This window comes from Phaseolus vulgaris, unplaced genomic scaffold (genome assembly GCF_000499845.2).
Source record: "Phaseolus vulgaris cultivar G19833 unplaced genomic scaffold, P. vulgaris v2.0 scaffold_62, whole genome shotgun sequence".
Lineage (NCBI taxonomy): Eukaryota > Viridiplantae > Streptophyta > Magnoliopsida > Fabales > Fabaceae > Phaseolus > Phaseolus vulgaris.
Window position 1 is genome coordinate 71,548 of NW_027174114.1, and position 14,866 is coordinate 86,413.

Consider the following 14,866-nt stretch of genomic DNA (forward strand, 5'->3'; position numbering starts at 1 on the left):
ACCCTAGTAAGGTACGCAACTTTTGAGACTAAAGCTATTTTATACACTTGATGTTCTTTGCCCTAATACTAACTTGAGCGTCGGAGTGCAAACGGCCACTAGGGTGCCCCTTTGTCTTTGCAGGTGAGAAGTTTAGGCATAATTCTCAGGGAAGGATACATGAGCCAGAGCAACCGTTGAAGACGACTGGCGAGGCGAGTCAACCGGACAGAACATCCTTCACATTCAGATCTTATACCCTATGGTTCTATTGAAAGTTAAAGTTAGTTTCCCTTATCTACACTTCTATGTTCCATTGAAAACTTCAACTCTAGCAGGGAAACTACTTAAAAATATAGGGACCTAAAACATGTTATCCAAACATCACCAAAATTCAGTATATGGTAAAACTAGTATAGAGTAACACTTACGCCATTGTCTCTATGAGGATTAATGGCTAAGTCCTAAGGAAAAACAGAGAATAAAAGATCTTTAGAGTATTAATGAACTTACTGTATTTGAAAATTTGATCAGATAGAAATTTATCCTAACTCCTCCACTATTGCAGGTGTGATCAGATTTTGAAATAGATGAGTTATATGAGAGAAATTGAAGAAAGAGGGGAGAGTGGGAGATATAAAGAGAAAGGAAAGATAAGAAAAAAACAAATGGCACGAGGGGGGAGGGGGGGAGGAGAGGCTACGGGCCCTACAGATTCCTTGGAAATATATGGATAAATTTTAGGACTACATGGATTTGGTTAAACTAATAATACAACAAATGTTTAGATCAATCCGAAATAAATAAAATATCTTTACATGAAAACTAAATTAGTGACAAAAAATTTCATAAAATATTTGGTACCTACAAAAGTTTACATTGAAAATATCGGTACATGTGTTCAGATATTACTAATTGATTTGTGTTCCCCTGTAATAATGTTAAGAGATCATGATGTTATTAGAATTTATTGACAAACATTTTCGTTTATACTTACTAAGCATGTTTTCCACCAATGTATCTATCAGTAATCCATTAGTAGTATTTACCTAGAATAAAATTACCAATGAATTTTTTTTTTTATAAAAAATCCATCAAAAAACATATAAAAACAAAATTTCGAACTTACCCATACATTTTGAATATAAAAAATTTACAATTTTCTTGTACTAATCACTAAGAACTTTTACAACTCATAATATGGTTAACCTAAGAAGAATTTATAACTTTTCAAAATTTTAAAAATACTTTAGACTAGGAGAATAAATAGTTGACAACCTCAATTATAGTGTTGTATTCTTCAAAGTTATTGTGTTCCTATTTAAAATTTTCTAACTAAGTTTTTTTTCCCTCTTTTCTTAACTTTAGTGTTGTTTTAACCTTTTCCAAAATATTTTGTGTTAGATTTTTTATTTTAAAAAGTAAATTTGCAAATTTTCCCAAATAAGTTTTGAGTCTATGATCAATTTTTGTTTTGAGTACCTAATAATATTTTTTTCAAATTGAATACTTTAAATTTTCTAATTTTTGGGTATTTCAGAATAATATTTATTTAGATTTTGTTACTAATATTACGTTGACTTATCAAGTGCTTTCTATAAAAATAATTTTAGATATCTCTTCTACTCTCTCAACTTATTTTTTTCTAGAAGCTATATATTTTCTTTCGTATGGTGACTATCTAGTGAGTGTGTATAACATAAAGGGACTTAAGATATATCCTTCCTTAACTCTTTACAACATATTATTACACATGTTTCAATTTATAAAACAAAAAGACAATAGAACTTATAGAGATAACATCATACATTTTAATAAATTTAGTTATTAGTTAAACAATTTGAAGCTTAATTATTTATACCTTGTAAATTTAGTTACTTTCAATTGAATCTATTAGGTATCTAAAATATTTTTATTTTTTGTATAAGTACCTTGTAGTTTAATTTTATACTCAATGAATTGATGACCATTACTTTTATCTTCTTGTTTGTGACATGTTAATCAAAATTTGCTCCTTTTTTCTCCTATCTCCTCTTATTCGTCTGTCAACTAGCTCTTTGAGAGAGAATGAGTAAGTTGATCGATGCGTAGAAGGTTAGTGAGGAAGAAGCAAGTTGGTCGTGAGTTAGAGATAAAAAGATAGAAGTAATAGTCACATTATATTGTTGAAGGAAAAAAAAGCAAGATATTTAATAAAAATAAAAAAATATTATAAACACTCTATGGAATGAAAACATTCAATAAGGACTCAAATTGAAAATACTAGATTTTACAAGATACTTAAAACTTAATTAAGCCACAAGTTGTTGGTACTCAAAACAAAAAAGCAGTCGTGTAATACGGACAAGAAATTTATTTAAGCCTATATATTAATTCATAAACAATTAAAATTCATTTAATGAAATTTAATATTATACTATAACTAATTTAATGAGAGCGGTTACATATAATATTAAATTCGGTCTCATTAAATGAAAATTTATATTATTAAGACCAATTTTAATGAAACTATATTTTAATTATTAGAAAATGATCAAACTTTTGATATATATAGATATATTGGGGAAAAGTAATTCAAGAACAAGTTCTTTCTACACTTCTCATTGCCATTGTGTGTCTTCCTCTGAGTAATGGTTGAATGGAAACCCAGGATAGGATCAGTGCATTACCTGATGAAATCTTGTGTCACATTCTTTCTTTTCTCTCAACTAATGATTCCTTTGCCACAAGTCTTCTCTCCAAGAGGTGGCAACCATTGTGGCTGTTTTTATCCATTATTGACCTTGACAACCAAACTTTTATCCAAAATGGCAGATCCTACACCTTTTTTTTCAAATTTGCTTATGGAATCCTTTTCAGGTGTCGCATGCAACAACCCCTCAAAATTGCACGCTTCCACCTTACCCCCCGCGTATGTGGTTACAGTAATGACTTCCCTTACCATCTCTTTAAGAAATGGGTAAGAATCATTATTCAACGCGGTATTGAGCAACTCTACATCGAGATTCCTCGTGCCCTTGAGGTCCCACACATTATTTGGAGTTGCAAAACACTTGTCGTTCTCAAGTTGTATCGATTATCTATGGATGTTTTTGTGAAGGTCCATATGCCTGCTCTGAAAACTCTACATTTGGATTTCCTTTTCATATCAAAGTCTCAATATTTTGCAGAGATTTTTCATGGGTGTCCCAATTTGGAGGATTTTCGAGCATATCATATATTTTTGGATAACAAATTAGAAGGTATAGAGTTTCAAACCATGCCCAAACTGGTGAAGGCAGACCTTAAACTTGATTATGTTTTTGAGTTTCCTCTAAAAGTGGTGTCTAACGTGGAGCATTTGAGATTCTTCCTCAAGGTATGATTGGAAAGTAAATAAAACCCTTAATTTGCTATTTTTTTTTTTAATTTTGATAAAAACTCATTTATTATATGATGCATGCTTTATATTCATTCTTATGTCTATCAATCACCATAGGATGTGTAATTTTTAATGAAACGATAAATACTCAATGGTTAATAATTACAATAATTTTCCTTTTTTTTGTCACAAACTTTCATTTGTTGATTTTCATGTGAATCTCATTCATTTGGGAATGAGATTCAGTAAATATGGCATCCTACCTATATATCTTATCACACTCATATGGCATACACTCTTTTTTCATATGGGACTTGTTAATTTGGGAATGAGATCCACCGAACAAGTATAAAGTAGGTTTTTGTGGAATTTACACAAATTTCAATTAACAAAATTTGAGTCTTAAAAGTGGGTGCTCTTATCATTCTTCCTCTTTTACAAAATATCATCAATATTATAATGTATTGTGTGTACAACTATTGCAGCTCAAGAAAGAGAGTTTTCCTATGTTTGAAAATTTGATTCATTTGGAGCTCCACCTTGAATCGAATATTCAATGGCACTTGGTGATTAAAATGCTCAACCATTGTCCAAAGCTTGAAACGGTTATGCTTCATATGCCTGCAGAACCATATTCTTGCACAAGTTGGATTTGTCCACAATTTGTTCCTGAATGCATTGCTTCACAACTTAAAAGGTGTAGTATTTTTAATTATACAGGCAGGAGATCTGAGATGGAATTTACAAAATATATAATGCAAAATTCAAGAGCTTTACAGAGCATGGCAATCCGCAATACAATAATTGGTAAAAATTATTCCTTAAGTCGTCAAAACAAACGTCAAATGCTTCAAGAATTGGTCATGTGCCCAAAAAGCTCTACACATTGCAAACTTTTCTTTAAATGATAATTGGAAGGTTTATATGTATGTTTTAATTATTCTTAGATGAATAAATTTTCAATTGGCTTCTACATATAATGTAACTCTTATTTTGGTGGTTGTGGAACATCAATAGTTATAATAGTTGTTAAATTGATATTTGATTTCTATCATTTATATTTATGCATAAAATGTAGATTAACTCATTAATGTCAATTTTTCTATCCATCTAAGTTGTTCTTTTGTTTGACATTTTTGTTTTTTTAGTAAATGAGATATGATTCAAAGGTCTCAACTTCATGTATATTTCAATATGCCTAAAATGTAGATCATTGACTTAACTTCTAAACTATTTTGATTTCATAACCATAACGTTAAAATGAAATGGAAATAAAATTGAATTTTATTTTTTATACAACCTCAAGTCCCTGTATTGATTTCTTATATTGAAATTGAAGTAGGGCAACAATGCATATTTAACAAAAAAAAATTAGAAAAATTAAAATACCATAATATGATTTGTTAGGTCTGGTTTGCTCGCTTATGATTGTACCTAAATTTTATTTGTTTAAGAAAAAAATTTAGTTGAAATCAAACTGGATTTTTTTTTTCTTCAAAAAGGGGGAAAATGAAGTTTATAATTGACTAATTGAGTTCCTTTTTTTGTTAGTTTTTTCTTTAATTTACTTTTTTTTTAAAGATTATTTCAATAAATATGAAAATTTATACTTTGTTTGAATAAAAAGAGAAGTTTAAAGGAATGAAGTACGATAATAAGAAAAGAAAGACAAATTTTTAGATTGTTTAAAGGAAAAAGGCAAGACAAGAAAAAAATTTATTGATTTTTCTCTTTACTAATTTTGTTAGATAGAATAATGGAAAAGGGGGAAATGAGTTTTCTTATAAAGAAATAATTCTTCTTAATATAGGTAGATTTAAAAAAATATTGTTGTGTAGGACTAAAATAATGATTTTTAAGTAAGGAAATAGAAAAGAGTTTGTAATATTTTACAAATCATGATGATGAGTAGGGATTGAAACAGATAAGACCCTCTCGAGCTGGAGCCTAATTTTATTATTATTATTATTATTATTATTATTATTATTATTCTTATTATTATTATTTTTAGCGGGAACACATGCATTCTCGCGTCTGTGTATCTGTATTTTTTTATTTATTTATATATTTATGTTTGATATTAAAATTCGAATAAAAAATGTTATTATTCGCACACTTATATTAACAATATAAATTTATATATGGATAAAAAAAATGTCATCATCATCATCATTATGTAAAATCATTATATCTTGGTGTGAATTGGCTTAACCAATGCGAGTGATTGATCGATCATCCTTCTAAGTGTTTCCTTCTTTAAAATTTTTGTTTCCTATGTCATATATGCAATATATATATATATATATATATATATATATATTGGTAATTACCTGTTTGTTTGTGTAGATAAATGAGTGAATGTTTTGTGTTGATATCTTTATTTAACTGTAAGGGCTCCTTGTATATTATGTTAACTTTAATATATAATAACAAATAGTGTAAGTAGAATATTCACATATACTTATCTTTATAAACATAAATAAAATGAAATACCTGATTTTTAAGATAACAAAATGTACCGCCCTGGTAGTCGGAGGTGATGACGTGGCACCAAGCTACAGTGTAGGCGTGTTGACAAGGCGCCAGAGTTGCAGAAGGGAAGGAAGTCGGGGGGTTCGTGTAGTCGCCAGTTATTAAGTTGGCGTACTCCAATCTCCAGCATACCAGGCGATCGCCCAGTTGAAGATGAAGTCGCCAGATGGTAAACTTAGGCGACCAAGTGATTGGAGATCGCCAGAGCAAGCACATCGCCGAAGATGAAGGTGATGCAGATTATGAAGGCGGCCGGCGAGACCACAGGGAAGGTGTACGAGAGCACCCTAACTCGCCAATTCCAGTAGAGATCGCGCTCCCAAGTTAGCTATGCACTGGGCAGTACCATGCATAAGTAACTTAGCCAAAAAGAGAGTCAGAAGCAGCGCCCAAGTCAAGGAGGCTCCAGATGATGGCACGTGTACGACTGGATGCGAGCCACGTGTCCAGGTCTGTAATTGCCAGGAGAGAGAAAGTGACCAGGTATATAAGAGTTCTCAACGAACTTTCTGAGGTACGCACGTTCAGATTAAACTCTTTACGCTTGCGAGCTCTAGAGCTTACTGTGAGAGAGAACATTGCACGGTTCCTTGAGAGTTCTCGAGTGATCTTGCTCTTAGTATTTGGTGGTTCGGTCACTGACTTGGGCGTTGCAGTGCGATCGGCCGCAGCGGCGCCGCTCTGTTCTTTTGCAGGTTCTTGAGGTGGATCTTGAAGAAGGACGGAGGTTTGAAGCGGTGCACACGTCGATCCTTTGACGAGGCAGGTTCCAGCGTTCTGGTCAACAGACAGGATCATCAGGCGTCCACCGTGGGGCCGTGTAAAACCTGTTCCCATCCACAGCGTGAGTTCTTGGAGGTTTTCGTGATTTTCTGTGTGGTTGTGTGCTGGTGCAACCGTAGTTCGCTGTTCATCTAGTTTTGTTCGGTGATTTCGCGTTTTCCACCGTTCGTTTGGATTTTTGTTCGGTGAAGTAAGGTTTTCTGCTGTTGACGCGTGATTTGTTCGGTGGAGTTTGAGTTCTTTCGCTCGTTTGGTTATCCGTGGGAGAAGTGGTGGTTTCTGGTGGAGTTGCAGGTTTCTTTGGAGGTTCGTGGTGTTCTAGAGTTTTCTTGCGGAGTTTCGCACAGTTTTTCCGATTGATCGCTGAATCGATCGTAGCTGAAGTAAGTGTTGTTCGCTGCATTCTGTGATTCGCCAAGTTTCATGAGAAAAATGAGAAGCAATCGTTCAAGTCCAGTTGCGCCCGTCGCTGCTGAAGGCGCCGCCGCCATGACCATGGCGCAGATGGTAGAGATTATGCGCTCGTTGCAGGCAACTGTCGAAGCCTCGCGCGTAGAACAGGCGAGAATGCACGAGGACCTGGCCCCTCTCGGGCCAGGAATGATGAGCTTAGCAAGGTGACTGAGGAGCTGCGTCAAGCTCTTCAGGAGCAGCAAGGGCGTTCTATCGCTGAAGAGGTCGCGCCGTCGTCGCCACCTCGTGTTTTTCCTATGCCTTTCGATCAGGCGATTACTGACACGCCTATTCCTGCGAGTGTGGTTCCTGTTAAGGCTGTTTTCACCGGCGTGGAGGATCCTGAAGCTCATCTCACCACGTTCCATACGCAGATGATGTTGTTAGGGGGATCAGACGCCGTGTACTACAAGATGTTCGTGAGCACGCTCCAGGGAACGGCGCTGGAATGGTTTGTGAGCCTGCCTAACGGTCACATAACCAGTTTTCAACAGTTCTCGAAGAGTTTTGTCGAGCAGTACATCGTGAATAAGGCACCGCCCAGGGTGTCTTACGACCTGTTTGATATAAGGCAGTATCAGGGAGAGTCCCTCAGGGACTACCTAAATCGCTTTGGGGCGCAGATGGTCAGATCGCCGGCCAAAGATGAAAAATGCTAGTCTATGCATTTAAGAAGGGCGTGCTGCCGGGACCATTCTGCGAGGCGTTGATCAGGGCACACCCCGCCACGTTTGCTGAGGTCAGGCGACTTGCGGTGGCCCACATCGCCGACGAGAGCGAAGTCGCCGAGAAGAGAGGAAGCGTGGCCCCCACTAGGCCACGCGCCCAGACAAGGATCCAGCCACAGAGGGTGCTGGAGACAGCGGCGGCCAGGAGGGATCAGAGGACTCGCCATCCCTATGATCCAAGGAAGAACAAGGGCAGGGGCCAAGGACGCCAGCAACCAGAACGCCGGGAATACAATCGCCCGCCTAAGCACAAGTTTGTCATGGGATTAGCGGATCTGATCGCCATTCCCAATATATCCGCTAGGTTGAAGGCGCCAGAGAAGGTGGGCGACAAGGTGTTGGGACCAAAGCCAGACGCCTGGTGTGAGTTTCACCAGGGCTTTGGCCATACAGTGGACTCGTGCTTAGCATTAGGATACCAGCTCGACGATCTGGTTAAGAGCGGGTTCCTAAATGATTATTTGCTGGACAGAAGGACGGGGGGCGCATCGAGCTCCCAACCAGCAGGCGCTGAGGCTCAGCAGCACGAGATGCCCACGCACGGAGAAATCCACACCATTGCAGGGGGTTTCTCAGGAGGTGGATGCACCGCATCACAGAGGAAGAGGTACGCGAGGTCTGTGATGACGGTGGATATGTTTGAAGACCACTCGCCAGAAGTGGATATTACATTCACCAAGCAAGATCTCCGGGATGTTGTGCCTCATGACAACGATCCCATAGTAATTTCGTTGATAACAGCAGGAAGGAAGGTCCACAGGGTACTGGTGGACCAAGGAAGCTCGGCAGACGTGATGTTCTGGCCGACTTTCACGCAGTTGGAGCTGCCCCTTGACCAGCTGAGGCCCTATGGAGGGTGTTTGTATGGTTTCGCTGGTGACCAGGTGGAGGTCAGGTGGTACATAGAATTAAGGACAACGTTTACAGATGTGGCGGGTTCAAGAACGGAGAAAATCAAATACCTCGTTGTAAACGCTCCTTCAGCATACAACATCCTGTTGGGAAGACCCACGCTCAACAGGATAGGTGCCATACCGTCGACCTGGCACATGAAGGTGAAGTTGCCGTCCATGGAGGGGGTGGTTATCACCATCAAATCCGATCAGAAGGAGGCGAAGAAGTGTTATGAGAATAGCCTGAAAAACAAGAGATCGGTGAGTTACGTAACAACCACCCCGCCTCCTGGTGTGAAGCCCAAATCGACGGCAACAGAAGAGACCGCCGGAAGGGACGTGGAGATGGTGGACGCTGAGCTGGGGGAGGGGAACGTTGGTCTGGAGGAGGAAGAGGCAAGGAATCGCCCTGAGGAAGCGAGAGAACTGGGAATCGCCAGGGCGGTGATCGCCAGAGAAACCAGACCAAAACCCGTCGAGCAGTGGCTCGAGAGAGAAATCGGGGGAAAGATCTTCAAGCTGGGAAGATCCCTGGAGGTTGAGCTCCAGGACCAGATCGCCAAGGTGATTGAGCGGCATCTGGACGCGTTTGCATGGTCCGCTTCGGACATGCCCGGGATCGATCCCGACTTCTTGTGCCATCATCTGGCGATGGACAACTTGGTGAGACCAGTGCGACAAAGAAGAAGGAAGTTCAACGAGGAGAGGAGGCAGGCGATCAGGGACGAAACACAGAAACTCCTCGCTGCAGGCCACATCAGGGAAGTCCAGTACCCTGAATGGCTGGCAAATGTCGTACTGGTGAAGAAGAGTAACGGGAAATGGCGCATGTGCGTCGATTTCACTGACCTAAACAAGGCTTGCCCAAAGGATTCATATCCTTTACCAAGCATAGACGCCCTGGTAGATAGTGCTGCAGGGTGTAAGTTGTTGAGCTTCCTGGATGCCTTCTCGGGGTATAATCAGATCAAGATGCATCCCATGGATGAAGAGAAGACAGCCTTCATGACGGAGAGATCGTGCTATTGTTATAAGGTGATGCCGTTTGGGTTGAAGAACGCGGGAGCCACGCACCAGAGGTTGATGGATCGAGTACTTGCACCAATGCTGGGAAGGAACGTGCAAGCGTACGTCGATGACATGGTCGTGACCTCGCCAGAAAAAAACAAGCACGTTGCAGACTTGGAGGAATTGTTCACGACGATCGCCAAGTTCAGATTAAAGCTTAATCCAGAGAAATGCATTTTCGACGTGGAGGCTGGAAAGTTTTTGGGTTTCTTCTTGACTGAAAGAGGCATAGAGGCCAACCCTGATAAGTGCACCGCCATCTTGGCGATGAGGAGCCCAGCTACGGTGAAGGAAGTTCAACAGCTAACAGGTCGGATGGCAGCCCTGTCTCGCTTCGTGTCGGCCAGCGGAGAAAAGGGCCATCCCTATTTTCAGTGCTTAAGGCGCAATAACAAGTTTGCTTGGACGAAGGAGTGCGAGGAAGCCTTCGTCAAGCTGAAGGAGTATCTGGCAAGCCCGCCGATTTTGTGCAAACCGCTGGTGGGAACCCCTCTCAGGTTGTATTTTGCTGTAACTGAGAGGGCGGTGAGTGCGGTGCTCGCCCAGGATCAAGATCAGGCTCAGAAGCCTATTTATTTTGTTAGTAAGGTGTTGCAGGGCCCCGAAACGAGATATCAGGCCCTGGAAAAGGCTGCGCTGGCTGTGGTATTTTCGGCGAGGAGGTTGCGCCACTATTTCCATAGCTTCACCATACTGGTGATGACTGACCTGCCCATCCAGAAGGTCTTGAAGAAGCCTGACGTTGCGGGAAGGATAGTGAAGTGGGCAGTAGAATTGTCAGAGTTTGATATTAAATATGAGCCCCGAGGCCCGATCAAGGGGCAAATCTTTGCGGATTTCGTGGTCGAGCTCTCATCTAAGGCGACACGAGTTGAAGGGGACAACTTCCGTTGGGTACTCTCGGTGGATGGATCGTCGAACCAGCAGGGTAGCGGTGCTGGAGTCATTTTGGAAGGACCCAACGGCATGCTGATCGAACAATCTTTGAGATTTGCCTTCAAAGCCAGTAACAATCAAGCAGAATATGAGGCGCTGATCGCCGGGATTTTGCTGGCCAAAGAGATGGGAGCCAGGGTGCTAATGGCTAAGAGTGACTCGCTGCTAGTCACAGGGCAAGTAACAGGCAAGTTCCAGGCTAAAGATCCACAAATGGCGGCTTACCTGGAGTATGTGCAGGAATTGAAGAGTTCCTTTGCCTCCTTTGAAGTAGTGCATGTGCCCAGAGAGCAGAATGCCTGAGCTGACTTGCTAGCTAAGCTCGCCAGTTCAGGCAAGGGGGGTAGGCAGAGGACGGTGATTCAAGAAACTCTGAAGACGCCGAGAGCATTTGTGGCAGATCACCTGGTTCTTCAGATAAGCAAGTCGACGGAGAAAGCAGCGAGAAGTCATAAGTCCCTTACGCAAGAAACTTTGAGATCGCCGAGAATTAGAACATGTTGAGGAGAGAAGGTGAACATGACGCAGGTTTGCGCTATCCATGAGCCAGACACCTGGATAACACAGTACAAGCGATGCCTGGCAGATGGCCTTCTCCCACTGGATCCGACAGAGGCTAGGAAGGTAAAGAAAAATTCTAGCAAGTACACATTGATTGATGGCGATCTGTACAGGTTTGGGTTCACTCACCCACTCCTGGAATGCGTACATGGCGAGAAGTGCACGAGAATCATGGCAGAGCTCCACGAAGGTATATGCGGAAGCCACGTCGGGGGTCGAGCTCTGGCCGCGAGGACTCTCCGTGCAGGTTACTACTGGCCATCGATGAGAGAAGATTGCAAGAAGTATGCCCAATGTTGCAAACAATGCCAACAGCACGCCGATTGGCACAAGGCGCCTCCCGAGGAGTTGAAGTCGATCTACAGCCCTTGGCCGTTTCATACTTGGGGAATCGACATCCTGGGACCTTTCCCGCTGGCGATCAGGCAGATGAAGTACTTGGTGGTGGTGATTGAGTATTTCACCAAGTGGATCGAAGCAGAACCAGTGGCCCAGATCACCGCACACAAGATCGAAGGTTTCGTGTGGAAGAACATTGTGTGCCGGTTTGGAGTGCCTAAGCGCCTGGTGTCGGACAATGGGACTCAGTTTGCAAGCCACCTGTTGAAGAAGCTTTGCGAAGGGGTGGGAATTCAACAAGTGTTTGCATCTGTCGAGCACCCTCAGACAAATGGCCAGGTGGAGTCAGCTAATCAGGTGTTGCTGAGAGGTTTGAAGAGAAGGCTAGAGAAAGCCAAAGGAAGCTGGGCTGAGGAGGTACCCCGTATAGTCTGGGCGTACCACACCACCGAGCAGTCAGGAACCCATGAGACCCCGTTCAGCTTGGTCTATGGGTGTGATGCAATGATTCCAGTAGAGATCCAGGAGAGCTCGCCGAGATTCCAGAACTTTGTAGAGGAAGACTCGAATGAGGAGAGAAGGCTGAACCTGGATCTACTGGATGAGGTCAGGGAAGAGGCGAGATTGAAGGCTGAAGCGGTGAAGAGAAGGATTGAGCGAAGATGTAACTCGAAGGTGATGCCGAGACAGTTTAGAGAAGGCGACCTGGTGATGAGGAAAGCCCACCAGTACGAGATGGAGAACAAACTGTCGCCCAAGTGGACTGGACCGTTCAGAATAACCGAGGCGCTCGGGAACGGCGCCTACCGCTTAGAGACATTGGAAGAAGGGGCGATTCCTCGCACCTGGAACGCCACGCACCTGAAGTTGTATTACAGTTGAGAACTTTGTAAGTAAAGATAAACACGAAGTTACATTACAATGTCTCTGTTAAAACAGTTTGAAGGGGGCACTCTTTTTTCCCTAAGGAGGGTTTTTAATGAGGCCACCCAATAAAGAGAAGTTTTCAAAGTACAAGTTGTTTTAGATTGCGTGCCTGTTGTTTTCAGAAAGTTTTGAAGAAAGACCTTGTCACTTGTATGTGACTTAAGGCAAGTTAAAGATATATTGCATGCTTTCTAAAAGGTTTTAAGTCCGCATCGTTTTTCGGCGATCGGAGGCATCAGTTAAAGTTTTAAGTCCTCATCGTTTTTCGGCGATCGGAGGCATCAGTTAAAGTTTTAAGTCCTCATCGTTTTTCGGCGATCGGAGGCATCAGTTAAAGTTTTAAGTCCTCGTCGTCTTTCGGCGACCGGAGGCACAAGTTAACGTTAAAGTCCTCATCGTCTTTCGGCGATCGGAGGAATCAGTTAAAAGACCTCAACGCCCTCGTGCGTTCTGAGGCAAGATAAAGACCTCCTCGTCGTCGAGCGAGCGCAGGCGCGGAAGAGCGAAAAGTCCTCAGTGTTTCTGGGGGCGAGAAGATGTAACCCCTGGGGCAATGTAGAGGCACCAGTAAAAAGTCCTCAGTGTTTCTGGGGGCGAGAAGATGTAACCCCTGGGGCAATGTAGAGGCACCAGTGAAAAGTCCTCACTGTTTCTGGGGGCGAGAAGATGTAACTCCCGGGGCAATGTAGAGGCACCAGTGAAAAGTCCTCACTGTTTCTGGGGGCGAGAAGATGTAACTCCCGGGGCAATGTAGAGGCAAGTAAAAGACCTTCTCGCCTATGAGCGAGTTCAGGGGAGTTTAAAGACCTTCTCGCCTATGAGCGAGTTCAGGCGAGTTTAAAGACCTTCTCGCCTATGAGCGAGTTCAGGCGAGTTAAAGACCTTCTCGCCTATGAGCGAGTTCAGGCAAGATAAAATCCTTCTCGTCTCGAACGAGTTCAGGTATGGTGTTGAGGGTGGAAGAAGTTTGGAAGGTGGCTAAGGTAGGTTCGAAGAGAGCGTCTAGCCACCCGGTCTTTTGTTCTGAAGTTCAAGAAGGTAGAGAAGGACCCGAAAGGCGCCTCTACCCCCAGATAAAAGAACAATGGCCAAGGTACGAAGCCAGAGAGAAGCTGATGTCGCCAAGAGTCTTTGGCGACCAGGAAAAATTCAAACAGTGGCGAGAAAGTTAAAGACCCGTTTTTAATGAAGCAGATCGGGTGAAGCGACGTTCCAAGCCATTAGTTGAGTTAAAAATCTTCGTTTGAAGAATGGTTTTACGCTGAAGCTCATTGCATTGAGATTACAAGTTGTTAAATTGGTTGTTATTCGAAGTTGAAGTGGTTCGAAGCAGTTAAGTATAAGATCGTGCCTACGAAATCGCTAAGTCATTTCTTTGAAGTAAATTGCGCAAGGAAAGTTAAAGCAGTTAAAGAAGTTACAAGAAGAAATGCAAAGGTCTTGACATTAAGTAAATACCAGTTCGGGCACATATACAGAAAGAGGGAAAAAGTTTATTACAAGTTACATACAAAGAAAAAGCATAAAGGTGGTGGATGAGGGGAAATTGATTAGTCTTCAGCGGGAACCACTTTTCCATCCACCACCTCATTGTTAAGGGACACCATGCTGAGATCCAGATCGGGGAACAAGCATGCGAACTGTTCCCGTGCAGCTTCGAATCCAGTAGCCAGAATTTGGGCAGAACTCAGATTAAGCTCTTCAATCTGCTTCTTGAGTTCTTCAGTTTGTTCTTTCAGCCCCTTGTTCTGCTGCTCCAGCTCTTCAACTTGCTTCTTGAGTTTTTCGTTGATTTCTTGAGCCTGGAGAAGGTCTTCAGCAACCTTCTTGGATTCTGCTTGCACTTGGCCTAATTCAGCAGCAATCTTCCCCTTCTCTTTGTTGGCCTCGGCAAGCTCAGCCATGACGTCGTCCCTCGCCTTTTCCACCTTTCCCAGGAAGATCTCCCGATCAGCGGACCTCTGCTCCAGTTTCTTCACCTTGGCGGTGTCAGTTTTTATTAGGGCCTCTAAGTCAGCCACCTTAACGCGATAAGGCACAATCTTGCTTTCCAGCTCAATCTTCTCTTGAGCCAGAAGCTGCACCTTGTGGCGAAGATCGGTGGCCTCCTTGCGCGCCAACCGGAGCTCGGTGCTCATCGCGTCTTCTACTCGGGAGTGTTCAATCTCCGCGAGTGTCAAATTGAAGGACAACTTCTCCACCTCAACCCTCATGGTGCTATTCTTAGTTTGAAGGTTGAAGAGGTCGTCCTGGAGTTTCCTGGTGGAGCTCTCCACAACTCTAGTTACGATGGTGGGGAAGTCTTC

The 14,866-nt window shown here is 42.3% G+C and overlaps 1 protein-coding gene across 1 annotated transcript; it reads left to right on the forward strand.

Annotated features, from left to right (window-relative positions):
* Positions 1 to 2,617: 2,617 nt before the first annotated feature.
* LOC137817439 (FBD-associated F-box protein At2g26860-like) lies at positions 2,618 to 4,431 on the forward strand. The gene is made up of 3 exons (XM_068620727.1): positions 2,618 to 3,337; positions 3,826 to 4,037; positions 4,419 to 4,431. Exons 1-3 carry the CDS (start codon positions 2,618 to 2,620, stop codon positions 4,429 to 4,431), a joined length of 945 nt encoding a protein of 314 aa, XP_068476828.1.
* The last annotated feature ends 10,435 nt before the right edge of the window (positions 4,432 to 14,866 follow it).